The 15,000-nt window shown below is 40.9% G+C and overlaps 1 protein-coding gene and 1 long non-coding RNA gene across 4 annotated transcripts in view; one reads left to right on the top strand and one right to left on the bottom strand.

Annotated features, from left to right (window-relative positions):
• Positions 1 to 15,000, bottom strand: part of LOC135092981 (R-spondin-1-like) — a 186,863-nt gene that overhangs the window by 13,949 nt on the left and 157,914 nt on the right. For both annotated transcript variants that reach the window (XM_063991806.1, XM_063991807.1), the window contains exon 3: positions 1,209 to 1,400. In XM_063991806.1, coding sequence (XP_063847876.1) covers positions 1,209 to 1,400 — 192 coding nt within the window. The remainder of the gene's footprint in view (positions 1 to 1,208; positions 1,401 to 15,000) is intronic.
• Positions 1 to 15,000, top strand: part of LOC135092982 (uncharacterized) — a 77,651-nt gene that overhangs the window by 16,768 nt on the left and 45,883 nt on the right. The window lies entirely within an intron of this gene.

Raw genomic sequence — 15,000 nt, 5'->3', positions numbered from 1 at the left:
TGCATTCTGGGAAGGTGTAGGATGAGTGAGTGTAGAAGTGTTTGTGAATTTAAGAGAAGAATTAGGAGAAAATTAGAAGAAAACAGATCAAGAATGAAGTTAAAATCGCACAAGAAATAGAAGTAAAAAAAAAATTCTGTTTAAAAGGTGTAAGAGTAAGTGTAGCAGTGTGCAGTTATGAGGAAACAAATTAGAAGAAAACGAAGCAGATTGACACTGAAAATACCTACTAAATTTTTGAAGGAGAATCAAACTGACACTAGAAATAGAAAAAAAAAAAAAAAAATACACCTCGGGGGTTGAGGAGTGAGTGTGGGAGAGGTGTGGGTGACTAGCGGGGGTCAGCAGAGGGGAAGACGAATCGGAATGACATTTTAACTAGCAGTGGAAACTTGAGAATGGTGTGGGTGGGTTTAATATTAGATAAAAGAGGAGAAATTTAATAGAATGACATTAAAAGAGGAATAAAGTAAATATATAAATAAACTACTACTAATCTAACCTAACCTTACTAACCAAACTTAACCAAACTTAATATAAACGTAAACCTAACCTAACCTAACCTAACTTAACCTAACCTTACTAACCAAACTTAACCAAACTTAATATAAACGTAAACCTAACCTAACCTAACCTAACCTAGACCAACCCATTACGACTTAATAGCACGCAGACTTTATCCTCTTCTAACCCAACGTAACTAAACCTAACCAAATCAAACCTCACCTAACCTAATCTCACCTAACCTAACCTAACCTAACCTAACCTAATCTCACCTAACCTAACCTAACCTAACTCAACGTAACTAAACCTAACCTAACCTAACCTAACCTCACCTAACCTAACCTAACCTAACCTAACCTAACCTAATCTCACCTAACCTAACCTAACCTCACATCACCTCACCCAGCACACTCATACGTAAATGGCACAAAAAAAAAAAAAACCTATTCTAACCTGACCTATCCTGACCTAACCTAACATCACCTATTACTACTTCCTACCACAAAACAATCTTCTTCTAACCTAACCTAACGTAAACTAACCTAACCTAACCTAACCTAACCTAACCTAACCTAACCTATCCTGACCTGACCTAACCAAACCCAAACAACCTAACCTAACAAAAAACATACATCCTAACCTAACTTACCACAAAAAAATTCTAACCTAACACAACCTGACCTAACTTAACCCAGCACACTTACTGGCACAAAACCCTCTTTTCTTGCCGCGGCGGAGTTTGAAGAACCCCACGGGGCAGGCACGGGTGCAGGAGCCGGTCTGTGAGGCGCCTTCCCGGTGCAACAGCAAAAAGAAGGGCGGCTTGCATGCCAGACACCCGTTAATAGGCGTACAGCGCGCGCACCCGTGAGGACACCCAGCCTCCTTCACCAGCTCTGGAGGAGAAAGAGAGAGAGAGGGACATTAGGACACTAAGGAGAAAGAGAGAGAGAGAGAGAGAGAGAGAGAGAGAGAGAGAGAGAGAGAGAGAGAGAGAGAGAGAGAGAGAGAGAGAGAGGATGACACATAAAGACAGGCCAAGTATTGTGACGAAATCTTGTAGCTCATGTAGACTCAGCAGGGAACCCGCGCCTCCTCCCCTCCCTTCCCCCGCCCCCCGCTGCTCCCCAACCACCACCTGTCACACACACACACACACACACAAACACACACACACACGCACAGGTAGTATTTTAGGCTTATAATGTGATGTGACGTCATTGTGTAGGAGAGAGAGAGAGAGAGAGAGAGAGAGAGAGAGAGAGAGAGAGAGAGAGAGAGAGAGAGAGAGAGAGAGAGAGAGACTAGATTAGATGAAAGAAGTAATGAAGAAAAAAAAACAGTAGGGAAATACATAAAGTAAAAAAAAAATGAAGAAGCAGAAGAAAAGAAAGAGGAAGAATAATTAGAAGGAAGAGGAAAGGATGGGTAGAGACGGAGAAGAAAAGTAAAGGAAGAAAATATAAGAATAAAAAAGAAGACCAAAAGAGGAGTAAATCAGAGAACCAAAGGAAGAAAGAGAAGAAAGAAGAGAAAGAAAGAGGTAAGTTAGGCGAGAGAGAAGAAGAGAGAGAAGGAGAGAGAGGAAGAGAAGAAAGAGATCGGACACACACACACACACACACACACACACACACACACACACACACACACACACACACACACAAGGACGAAAGAAAGAGCAAAGAAAGGCAAGGGAAATGAGAGGAAAGAGACACCGGGACAAGAGAAAGAGAAGAAGAGGAGGAGGAGGAGAAAGAGCAGGAGAAGGAAGAGAAGAGAGACAAGGAAAGAGAATAGAAAGTGCGTGTGGGTGAATTTTTTTTCGTTTTTTTTTTTCGTCATGCAAAGGAAAAACAAGTGCACATTTTTTGCTTTGTTTTTTTTTTCTTTTTTTTTTCTTTAATTCGAAGAAGGCATGAGAGAGAGAGAGAGAGAGAGAGAGAGAGAGAGAGAGAGAGAGAGAGAGAGAGAGAGAGAGAGAGAGAGAGATAGGGCGTGCACGTTCATTCTCTCTCTCTCTCTCTCTCTCTCTCTCTCTCTCTCTCTCTCTCTCTCTCTCTCTCTGCTTCCTTTCATGTCAACCGAACATTAAGCATTTAAACCCTCCTCCTCCTCCTCCTCCTCCTCCTCCTCCTCCTCCTCCTCCTCTTCTCCCCACTCCCCTTTAGCCCCTTCACCACCACCACCACCACTACTACCCCATCCCCCGGCACATGACAAAATTATTTCTCCTAGGAACTGAAAAATATCGCTTCTGGCTGCAGGATGGTTCAGTGTATGGCCCGTGCGTGCAGTGGCGGGGCGGATGGTCGGCAATCCCTGGTGCGTGGATGGTTGGTTGGTCCGTAAGGCGCGGGGAAAGACGAGCTGTTTAACCCACCAAGTCTGAGAGAGTGCAATGGAGATGAGCATGTGTAATTTTGGGTGTTGGCGATTTGGTTTGGCTTGGCTGGCTGGCTGGTTAGTTGGTGGAGCGCTCTCTCTCTCTCTCTCTCTCTCTCTCTCTCTCTCTCTCTCTCTCTCTCTCTCTCTCTCTGTCTCTGTCTCTCATCTTTCTATCTACATTTCTATGCATTTTTTTTCTTTTCTTTTTTTTCTGCGTCTTTTTCGTTCTGTTGTGGTGATGAAAATTCTCTCTCTCTCTCTCTCTCTCTCTCTCTCTCTCTCTCTCTCTCTCTCTCTCTCTCTCTCTCTCTCTCTCTCTCTCTCTCTCGCTCTCGCTCTCTCTCATTCACCCACATTCACTCACACAAAACTGAATCAACCTCACTCAAGTCGAGAGAGAGAGAGAGAGAGAGAGAGAGAGAGAGAGAGAGAGAGAGAGAGAGAGAGAGAGAGAGAGAGAGAGAGAGAGAATTATAATTAGTAATATATCACAGTCTCATGATAATCAACACCACCACCACCACCACCACCACAAATCCTGTTTTTATATTCATCCCCTTAAAAAAATCGAATTGAAAACGGGAAATGAGCGAACAGTGCGTGCCTATATTCCATTTTCTTTAAGGGAAATTAAGATAAGTAGGAGATACCAAAGTAAAATTAGTGTTTATGGAGAAAAGTTACGAAAGCCTTGTTATTACGTGGTGTAAACAAGAGAGAGAGAGAGAGAGAGAGAGAGAGAGAGAGAGAGAGAGAGAGAGAGAGAGAGAGAGAGAGAGAGAGAGAATATGTGTGTGTCTGTGTGTGTGTGTGTGGTTGGGGGGGGTCACTTTGTGCATTCATATCGTCACCTCTCTTATAAACAGGTTTTAACAATAGTAGTAGCAGTAGTAGTAGTAGTAGCAGCAGTAGTAGTAGTAGTAGTAAGAGTATAAAGACAATTGTACTAGTGGGTAAATATACAGACGCTTTTTAATTTCTATTTTATTTATTTATCTATTTATTTTTGTAAGACACTGAGTATATGAGAGAGCGCCACAGTACAGGAGCGCCTCTCAGTGTGATGCCAGACCGCCGACCGCGCAGGGGGACTCCGGGCAGCGGCCAGCGTGCGGGGGCAGACAGGGGAGGGATGACAGGCTGGGGTGGCTTGTGCTAGTGGAGGAGGAGGAGGAGGAGGAGGAGGAGGAAAAAGAAGAGGAAGAGGGATAATAGTAATAAATGGATAAAATATGAGAAACAATGAAAAAGATGTAGTGATGTTGTTGGTACTATTATTGCTACTATTACGACTACTACTACTACTATAAATAATCATATCACACACACACACACACACACACACACACACACACCTGGACCCCCGCCACAATTACCAGTGTCTGGGTAGTCTCAGGTAACAATCGTAATGCTCATTTGCATATCAACACGGGCCTCGTTTGCAGCCACTTAATACAAGTGTCCCCTTTATCGCAGCTCATGACTCGTTGGTTATTTAAGTTAGGGCTTTAATTGTTTAGCTGGACTGGGACGGGGAGGTGGTGGTGGTGGTGGTGGTGGTGGTGGTGGTGTAAATAGAGGAGTTAGGGAAACAAGGACAACAAGAACGATAATAATAGGAAGAAAAAGAAGAAGAAGAAAAAGCAAGGAACAGTAGGTAAAAGAAGACCAAGAAGAACAAGAATAACAAGGAAAAGGTGAAAAAGAGCAAAAAATAAAGAAGAAGAAAGACGAGGAGGAGGAGGAGAAGGAATACAAAGGAATACAGATACATATAAGGAAGGAGGAGGAGGAGGAGGAGGAGGAGGAGGAGGAGGAGGAGGAGGAGGAGGAGGAGGGATATTTCAATGGCAAAGGAACATATAGGAAGAATAGTAGTAGTAGTAGTAGTAGTAGTAGTAGTAGTAGTAGTAGTAGTAGTAATAGAAGCAGTTGTAGTAATAAGAGCAGGAGGAGGAGGAAGAGGAGGAGAAAGAAACAGCAGTGGTGGTTTTAGAAGGGAAGAAAAGTGCAGCGATGAAAAAAAAAAAGAAAGAATAAGAATAAGTTAATAAATGAAGCAGGAATGATAGTTAAATGAAAGAAGTGATAGTAATAATTTGGAAAAGTGATTTGGAGTGAAAGGAAAATTATATAGCTTATTTAATTTACTTGTCTTTACTTGTATCTTTTTTTTATTTGTCTGTTTGAATTAAGCTTAGATCGATAACCTTCTTATTTCTCTATCTTTCGTTTTCTTTACTCTTCATTCTTTATTTTCCCATTGATATTTACTGTTTTCCACTCGTTCTGCATATCATTCCCCTTTCCTTTCTTCCTTCTACTCCTCTCCTTTCCCTTCTTCTTCCTCCTATATTCCTCTTACACATCCTCCTTCCTCCCTCTTCTCCCTCCCTCCTCCCATCATCAAATTCTCCTCTTCCTCATCATTCACCGTCACTCCATCCTTCCCTGTTATTCTATCCCTTTTCCCTTCCTTCTCATCCTCCTTTCCCTCTCCTTGACCTTGTCCCGCTCCTCCTCCTCCTCCTCCTCCTCCTCCTCCTCCTCCTCCTCCTCCTCCTCCTCCTCCTATTAAGGACCACTTTCTCCTACAATGGCTACTTTTCAGTCACCCATATCTCCTCCTCCTCCTCCTCCTCCTCCTCCTCCTCCTCCTCCTCCTCCTCCTCCTCCTCCTCCTTCTCCTCCTCCTGCTACCGCTCTTCCTTGTCCTCTCATCTTCTTCTCGCCAGTCCACTTACTGTCCCTCCCTCATTCACCTCTTTCCCTTCCTCCTCCTCTTCCTCCTCTTCCTCCTCCTCCTCCTCCTCCTCCTCCTCTTCCTCAAACACTCGCCTCTGACAGACTGACCATCTATAAACAGTGTACTTACTTTCCCGCCCACTCTCCTCCTCTTCTTCCTTCCTTCCTTTATCTCTTCTCTTTCTTCCTTCTTCTTCCTCCTTTATCATCATCTCCTTCCTCCGTTTTTCTTTTCTTACTCAAGTTTTGTTTTGGTGTAATTTAGTATTTTTTGCTGATTGTCTCTCTCTCTCTCTCTCTCTCTCTCTCTCTCTCTCTCTCTCTCTCTCTCTCTCTCTCTCTCTCTCTCTCTCAAGATATAAAAGACATCTAGCTTCTTCAGTCAATGAGAGAGACAGAGAGAGAGAGAGAGAGAGAGAGAGAGAGAGAGAGAGAGAGAGAGAGAGAGAGAGAGAGAGAGAGAGAGAGAGAGAGAGAGAGAGAGAATCACTTCCCTCTCCTCCTCCTCCTCCTCCTCCTCCTCCTCCTCCGCCCACATAAATTTCACCTATTAATGAGAAAACGCCTCTGTTAAGATGATAGGAAGTTATTGTGTGTGTGTGTGTGTGTGTGTGTGTGTGTGTGTGTGTGTACAAATCTCTCTCACTTTTTTTTGCCTCTATTTCTGTCAGTCTTTGTTTCCGTCTGTTCTCTCTCTCTCTCTCTCTCTCTCTCTCTCTCTCTCTCTCTCTCTCTCTCTCTCTCTCTCTCTCTCTCTCTCTCTCTCTCTCAACAATAAGCTGTTTAAGCCTCGCCCTTAACATCTCCTTAACAAGCTTGACTCAGATTACCGTGTCTCTGATCCTGACTCTCTCTCTCTCTCTCTCTCTCTCTCTCTCTCTCTCTCTCTCTCTCTCTCTCTCTCTCTCTCTCTCTCTCTCTCTCTCTCTTTCTCTCATTTTTAAGGTAGATTTGCTTTTTCACATCCTGTTATTTTTTTCTTCACTGGTATTAAGTTTGAAATACTGTAACACACACACACACACACACACACACACACACACACACACACACACACACACACACACACACACACACACACACTCTCTCTCTCTCTCTCTCTCTCTCTCTCTCTCTCTCTCTCCCAGGTGGGCAGGCGCGCGGCCAGGCGAGGTGGCGAGTGTCGCATACAAAGTGTGGGTGATGGAGTGCGGTAGAGTTCGTATAAATAATCTTCTTCCCTCGAAAACAACGCATAAATTTTTAGCTGTTGAAAGTTGCAGAAATTTGGAAGAAGTCTGATGCTTCGGTAGAGAGAGAGAGAGAGAGAGAGAGAGAGAGAGAGAGAGAGAGAGAGAGAGAGAGAGAGAGAGAGAGAGAGATATGAGAAGGAAAGTGAAATATTTCGAAGACAGATATAGAAAAAAATATATAATGATAATAATAATGATGATAATGATGATAATAATAATAATAATAATAATAATAATAATAATAATAATAATAATAATAATAATAGAAGAAAAAAGAAAAACAAATGAAAAGAAGAGAAGAAAAAAAAGAAAGTAAAAAAGTAAAAAAATAAGAATAGAAGTAGAAAGAAAGGAATAGGGAGAGAGAGAGAGAGAGAGAGAGAGAGAGAGAGAGAGAGAGAGAGAGAGAGAGAGAGAGAGAGAGTACAAAATATATCACAGGATTTTTACTCAAGTTCTCTTTAATTTTTATGAGACTTCTCAGAACTTCACATTCTTATCTTTTTTTTTCTTTAGTGTCGCAGTTTTTTTTTTTTTCTTATATTTCGTGTTTTTTGCCTCACATTTTATACTTTCTTATTTATTCACGTGCATATTTCCACATCTTTTTTTTTACTTATTCATCATTTTTACAATTTTATCCGTCACACCTGGTCAGTTTTTCACAGTAATGCGAGTCTGAAAGCTGTGTGTGTGTGTGTGTGTGTGTGTGTGTGTGTGTGTGTGTGTGTGTGTGTGTAAGAGCGAGGGCAATCCGGTAGTCGTAAACAAGCTAAACACCCAAATCGAACGCTGTCTGTACCTACCTGTCTGCTTCTCCTCCTCCTCCTCCTCCTCCTCCTCCTCCTCCTCCTCCTCCTCCTCCTCCTCTTTACCTTATCTTCACCGTCTCAGAGTCCATTCCATCTTTCCTTTCCTTTTTTTTACTCTTTCTCTTTTTAATTCTTGTTTTTTTCAATTATTTTCATTCGTTTTCTGTGTGTCCTCTTTTTTCCTACTGTTTTGATTTCCCTTTCGTCTTATTTCTCTTTTTTCGTCTCTTTATTTTTTTCATTGTATTATTCTCTATCTTTAATGTGTTTTCTTTCCTTGTATTCTTCCTGTAGTTTGTCTTTTGTCTTTCTCCTTCTCCTTCTTTCTTATTCTTCCTCTTCCTAGCTTTCTTCTTTCTCTTTCTTTTAACCATTATAACTTTTCTCCTTTCTCTCTTCTCCCATCTTCTTAGACCTTCTACTAGTCTTTCTCTTCCTTAATCCCTTCCTTCTTCTCTTCCTCCTCCTAATATTCATTTACCTCTTCCTTCTCCTCTTGATATTCCTCTGTCTCCTCCTCCTCCTCCTCCTTACACGTTCTTAATCCTCTCCTACCTTGTCCGTCCCGTCTTACGTTCCTCCTCCTCCTCCTCCTCCTCCTGTTGCTGCTGCTCTTGCCTTTTTATAGAGCCCAAACACAGTACTGTCTCTTCTCTCTCATATGATTAGCGATGCATAAGTTTCATAGGTAAACCCAACGTGCCTTCTTAATGAGATGCTCTTTTACCTGAACCACCGTGGCCAGGTAGACTCCCGGCGATTCCCAACCCAGATCATGGCCAGGGTTCAAACGAGGACCCTTCAATTTCTCACCAATCCGTCCCGTTATTGGGTATTCAAGTGGGGAAAGATGGGGATGGGGTGATGGGGGTGTGGGAGTCTTTGGGGCAAGGGGGTTTGGGGGGTTGTAAGCCACGCGGGGTGTCATTAGGGGTGCAGTTTGGGTTAGGTTGGGTGAGGTTTTGGTTAGGTTAGTTTGGTGAGGTTTGGGTTGGGTTAGGTTAGTGCTTGTTTGTCTTGTTTTGTGTTTGTGTGTGTGTATGTGTGTGTGTGTGTGTGTGTGTGTGTGTGTCTGTGTGTTGATTTGTAGTTGTTTTTCCTTCTTTTCTTTCTCTTTGTTTTTTTTTTATCTTTATTCTCGTTTCCATTCATGTTTTCAATTTGTCTTCCTTTCTCTTTTTTGCTGTTTACATATGTTTTTTTCTCTCTCTCTCTCTCTCTCTCTCTCTCTCTCTCTCTCTCTCTCTCTCTCTCTCTCTCTCTCTCTCTCTCTCTCTCTCTCTCTCTCTCTCTCTCTCTCTCTCTCCGTTTACTAAGACACAAACAAACAAACACACACAAACAAAATATCACTTTAACACCGAGGCAATAAATAAAACAAACAAAAATACACTTGCTGAACATATAAAACAAAAAAAAAAAAAAACACACAGGCACGTAAATAGATAAATCATAAAAAAAAAAAAACACCAACACCACCACCACCACCACCACGAAGGGTGAAGCAGCGGAATCATTAGATGTTGAAGTTTATCCACATTCATCTCCATCAGTGAATCACCCACACACAAGAATAATCCCACTAAAAAAGCAATAATGATAAGGTTAGAGAATTCCTTGTTTACTGAAAATTCATTACTTGTAGAGCTTTGTGTGGTGAGTGAGTATTTACCTGGATGCTTCAAGAGGCAGGTGAGGCAGGTGGCGTAGGTAAGGTTAGGTTAGGTAAGCAAAGCAGGCACGTCCTCAGCAGGTTATCAAGCAGGTTGAGACAAGTAGAGACCAGGAGGAAGAGAAGATAAAGATGATACTTGAGCGCAGGATACTAAAATGAGTGATTGAAAGAAAAAAAGGTGCATAAAAAGAACGAAAAATAAAGCAAAGGCAAATTTTTACCTTGCACAATAGAGAAGTCTGACTGGTGATAATGGTAGTGGTGATGATGGAAGTGATGGTGGTGGTGGTGGTGGCGGTGGTGGTGGTGGTATTGTAGTATTATTAGCCAGCTTTATGTGGTGGTAGTAGTGGGTGCGGCTGTTGTAGTAATTGTAGTACAAGTAGTGGTAATAGTAGTAGTGGTTGTGGTGGTGGTGGTGGTTGTGGTGGTGTTGGTGTTGGTGGTGGTGATGATAATAGTAGTAGTAGTTGTAGTAGTAGTAGTAGAGTTGTAGTAATAGTAGTAGTAGTAGTAGTAGTGATAGCATTGATGGTGGTGCTAGTAGTAACAATAGTAGTAGCAGCAGCACCAGTAGTAGTAGTAGTAGTAGTAGTAGTAGTAGTAGTAGCAGTAGCAGCAGTAGTAGTAGGTGCATGTGGGTCCATTCCAAACACTTACGCTTTGTTACTCACACACATCATATAACTCTCTCAAAACAAGACAGTTATTCACCCGTTGCATTACCACCACATTCCTCCCCTCGCTGCTCAGACACGCTCCTTTCACTGACTTTCGCTCACTGCACGCCGTCTTTCGTTCACATGTGGGTGTTAAGTTTCAAGTAATCATATACTTTTGGAGTACTTTTTTTTTTTTTTTTGTCTATATTTCATTCATGTCTTGCCTGTTATACTGTTAAGGTTGTGGTAGTAATCATTTTTTTTTTGCTTTTTTCTATATATTTCATTCATGTTTAGTTCCTCTTAGTCATTTTCATCGCTGCTCTTACATTATTCTTATCTTTTTCATATATTTCACTCATTATTATCATCATTTTATTATTTCCGTCTTCGTTATCACTTACATTAATATTTTGCCCCTTATTGAGACAGACAAACAGACAGACAAGAATAGATACAGATTCACGGACAGACAAAAAAACACACTGACTGACAGACAAACAAACAGACAGACAAACAAACGGAAAAGCACACACGGTCATACAAACACACAGAAACAGACAGAGACAAACACACAGTCAAACAAACATAGGGACAGAAACAAAGAGAAAAACTTACACCACCTTACAAACAAACAAAGGAACAGAAAAACACGCACAGACATACAAACGGACAGTGACAGACAGGGACACTAGAAAAAAAGAAACACAAACATACATACAAACAGAGGCAAACAAAAAAAAAGACACACTAATACAAACAAACAAACAAACAGACAAAACAGAAGGACAAACAGTAACTCATAAACACCACAGAATTTGGTTCATTTCATCATCCACATTTTCAAGGTAACGAATCTTAACATTCCTTCTCTCTAACGGGGTAACAACAACCTCATCATCGACCTTGGCTTTCCCTCAGACAGTGACGTCACGCATAGCAGTGTCAGGGAGGGAGAGAGAGAGAGAGAGAGGGAGAGGAAAACAGAGAGAGGGAGAGGAATGTTGAGAGAGGGAGGAAGAGACGGAAAAGGGAGGTATGAAAGTGAAGAAAGAGCTATGGAAAAAGAAAAAAAAGGAATAGAAAGGTGGAGGAAATAAAGAAAGAGAGAAAGGAAAGGGAAACGGAGAGAAAAGTAGGAAAAGGGAGGGAGAGAGACTGGGAAAAGGAAAGGAAAAGAATGTAAAGGGAGAGAAAAGTAGGAAGAAAGAGAGGAAAAAGGGAAAGGGAGAGGAAAGAAGGTGAAAGGGAAAGAAAAGTAGGAAAAGAGAGGGAAGGAAAGGGAGAAGAACGTAGGAAAAGGGAGGGGAGGAGGAAAAGGAAGGTAAAAAACAAGGAAGAGGGAGAGGAAAGAAAGGGAAAAAGAGAGGAAAATATAAAAAAAGGAGAGGTAGGGAACAGTAGAGGAAAGCAGAGGGAAAAGTTGACTGGAGGAGAGGAAGACGTGAAAGAGAATATGATATTTAGAAGAGATAAAGAGAGAAGAAGAGAGAAGGAGAGAAAGAGAGATAGAAAGAGAAAGGAGGAAAATGATGAAAAGGAATGATGAACTGAGAGGAGAAGGAAAAGGAGGAAAGGAATGAGGAACTGAGAGGAGGAAGAGAAATAGAATGATGGAGGAAGGTGATAAAGAGAATGAAACAAATGAAGGGAAAGGAGAGAAGGAAGAAAAGGAGAGGAAGAGGAAGAGGAAAACTGAGTGTCTTGAATTTTGTCACGCGAAACTTTTGAAAAATAAATAAAATAAGGAAAGATGAAGAGGAAGAAAAATGAATAAAGAAATGGAAATAAAAGTAATTATATCGTTATTCTAAGTTTCTTCATTTTCTTTTTATTAAGATTATGAGTCATTGTATATTTATTTCGCTCATATTTCCACATCTTTATTTATTCTCCTGTTTTTTTTATTCTTTGATTCATTCATGTTTCCTGATTTTTATTATTTTTCTTCCTTTCTTTTTAGTTTTTATTTTAGATGGATTTCTCTTCTATTTCCTTCATTTATGACGAAATACCAAAGAGGATACATCATCTCTCCTCCTCCTCCTCCTCCTCCTCCTCCTCCTCCTGGGTGAGTAAGATGGAATATTTTCTTCAATAAACATAACTTTGTCCTTCACTTGTACACATCAAAGTAAATTTCTCACCGTCAGTCACTGTGTGTGTGTGTGTGTGTGTGTGTGTGTGTGTGTGTGTGTGTGTGTGTGTGTGTGTGTCTGTCTGTCTGTCTGTCTGTCTGTATCTCTCCACTCACTAAACATAACCACTGATTTCTCTCTCTCTCTCTCTCTCTCTCTCTCTCTCTCTCTCTCTCTCTCTCTCTCTCTCTCTCTCTCTCTCTCTCTCTCTCTCTCCTTATTAGGGCACAGGTGAGTAATAAAATAGAGGTGATTGAAGACTTGAGCGGACAGGTAAGATGACATTTTCGCTTAAGCTTGATTGATTCACCTGGCCAGGTAAAGAGTGGCTGTTTTGGCGGAGGGGAGAGAGCGAGAGATGGGGAGGAGGGAAAGGAGAAATGGAGGAAGTGGAGGAGGGAGAGAGAGGGGTTATAGTTTGGGTGATGCTGGGAGGATGAGAGAGAGAGAGAGAGAAGGAGCAGTGGAAAGAAGTAGATGGAAGGAAACGAGGAAAAAAAAAAGAGAGATTAGAGAAAGAAAGTAAGAGAATGAAGAATGCGAAGTGAGGGAATAGTTGAAATGTGATAAAGAAGAGGAGGAGATGGAATTTAGACGAAAGAAGAGAGAAATGGATGAAGGAAGTAGATGAAAAAAGAAGAAAGAAGAGAGGAAGAAGAGAAAGAAGAAAAAATAAAGATAGGAAATATGAAAATGAATGAAAGTTGTTAGGGAAAGGAGAAATAGAAAGGAATAATGTAAGGGAAAAGATAATAAATGGAAGGAGGAACTGGATGAAAGGAAAAAAAAACAGAAGAGAGGAAGAAGAGAAAGGTGATCAAATTAAAGATGGAAATGAGAAAGTGAGTGAAAAGTGCATGAAGAAGAAATTTGATGAAAATAAAGAAAAAAATTAATAAAGATGAGAACGAAGGGAAAAGCGAATTAAGTTTAGAAAATGAAAGAATGAGTGAAAGTTTTTGAAGAAAGGAAGGCATAGAAAGAGGAATAAAGAGAGAGAGAAGGGAAGGAAGATAAGGGAGAGGAAGAAAAGGAAGAGAAAGGGAGAAATTGGGAGATATTGAAAAAATGCTGAGAAAGAGAGAGGAAGAGAAGAATGATGATAAAAAAGAGAGAAGAAAACAAGAAGAAAAGGGAGATAGATGGGAAATTACGATGAAGGAGAGAAAGAATAGAAATAACAAAAACAGATACAAGGAGAAATCACAAATAAAATAACAGCAAAAGCGATAAGAAAGAAAAGATTGGGAAGAGGAAGGAAAAGAGAATGAAAAAGGAAGAAGGAGGAAAGGGAAGGAACACAAAAGAAATACAAGGAAGAAAAATTAGGAAAATGTTGGTTTTGTGACTCATAATGGCGAACCTTATTCCTCCTCCTCCTCCTCCTCCTCCTCCTCCTCCTCCTCCTCCTCCTCCTCCTCCTCAAAAGTGACAGCAACATTTTGGGGAGTGAAGGCGAATATTGAAGAGGAGTGAGCGTCATGGAGAAGGAGGAGGAGGAGGAGGAGGAAGAGGAGGAAGAGGAGGAGGAGGAGGAGGAGGAAAAGGAGGAAAAGAAATAAAAGGGACAATGATTTTTTTCCTTCTTTCCCTCCCCTCTCTCTCATGTCCAAGAACTAAGAGGAGAAAAGTTTGCTTGAGTGTAAACAAACATAAACTTGAAGAGAAAGAGTTGACTTGTGTAAACCTCGTGTGTGTGTGTGTGTGTGTGTGTGTGTGTGTGTGTGTGTGTGTGTGTGTGTGTGTGTGTGTGTGTGTGTGTACTCTCAATTCTCTGACTCATCTCTTATTTCCGTCTTTTTCCCTTTCTTCTCCCATATTTCCTTCTTCCATCTTTCATCCTTCTTTGTCCTATGTTTCTTTCTTCGTTTTATATCTCCTTTTTTATTCCTCCTGTTTCCATTTCTCATCATTCTCCTTATTTTCTATTCCTTTAATGTCTCCTTCTTCTTCTTCATTACTCCTCTTTTCATTTGTCTCCCTTTATCCTTTTTAATCCTTATTTCTTTAGCCTTTCTCCGTTTTTTCATCGCTTCTCATCTTTTTCTCCTATTTCTACCTCTTATCCTTCCTTTCTTCTTCCTTGTCTTTATATCTCCTCTTTTCATTTTTCTTTATCCTTTCCAGTCACATTTCCTACTTCCTTTCCCTCCTATTATCACTTTCCTTCTTTCCCTTGTTTTAGCATGTATTTTCCTCCTTTCACTCTTTTCAGCTCTCTCCCTCCTCCTCTTTTGTTTCCTATTCTTAAAAGTCTTTCTCTTCTCTCCATCTCTTGCTTCTTTCTTTCTTCATTTAATACTGTATTTCTTTCCATCTCTCTCCCTCCTTCCTCTTCACTCTTCATTTTTAAAAGACTCGAAGGAAAGAGTCAGATCAAATCACTTAAGTTCATCCCAGAGTTAAAAAAAAAGAAAATTACCTGTAATTTTTTTTCACGTCACAGTAAACAATTGGTTTTGAGGGAAATTTGGCATCGTTGCATTTCTACGTCCAGTGATATATGGCAGTGAGAGAGAGAGAGAGAGAGAGAGAGAGAGAGAGAGAGAGAGAGAGAGAGAGAGAGAGAGAGAGAGAGAGAGACAGACAGACAGACAGACAGACAGACAGCTCAGGGAGACAGGCATGCTAATTAACAAATAAAAAAAAAATAGAAAGACAGACAGACAGACAGACAGACAAGTAAAAGACAGACAAATAAGTAGACAGACGAGCGTGTAGACAAAATGACAAACAGACAGACAGACAGACAGACAAACAAACGCAATGAGAATGAAACTCGTATTTACATAAGTGTGTGTGTGTGTGTGTGTGTGTGTGTGTGTGTGTGTGTGTGTGTGTGTG

This window comes from Scylla paramamosain, chromosome 41 (genome assembly GCF_035594125.1).
Source record: "Scylla paramamosain isolate STU-SP2022 chromosome 41, ASM3559412v1, whole genome shotgun sequence".
In the NCBI taxonomy this organism is placed as follows: Eukaryota; Metazoa; Arthropoda; class Malacostraca; order Decapoda; family Portunidae; genus Scylla; species Scylla paramamosain.
Note: the sequence above shows the minus strand (reverse complement) of the source record. Positions and strands in the feature narration are given on the sequence as shown.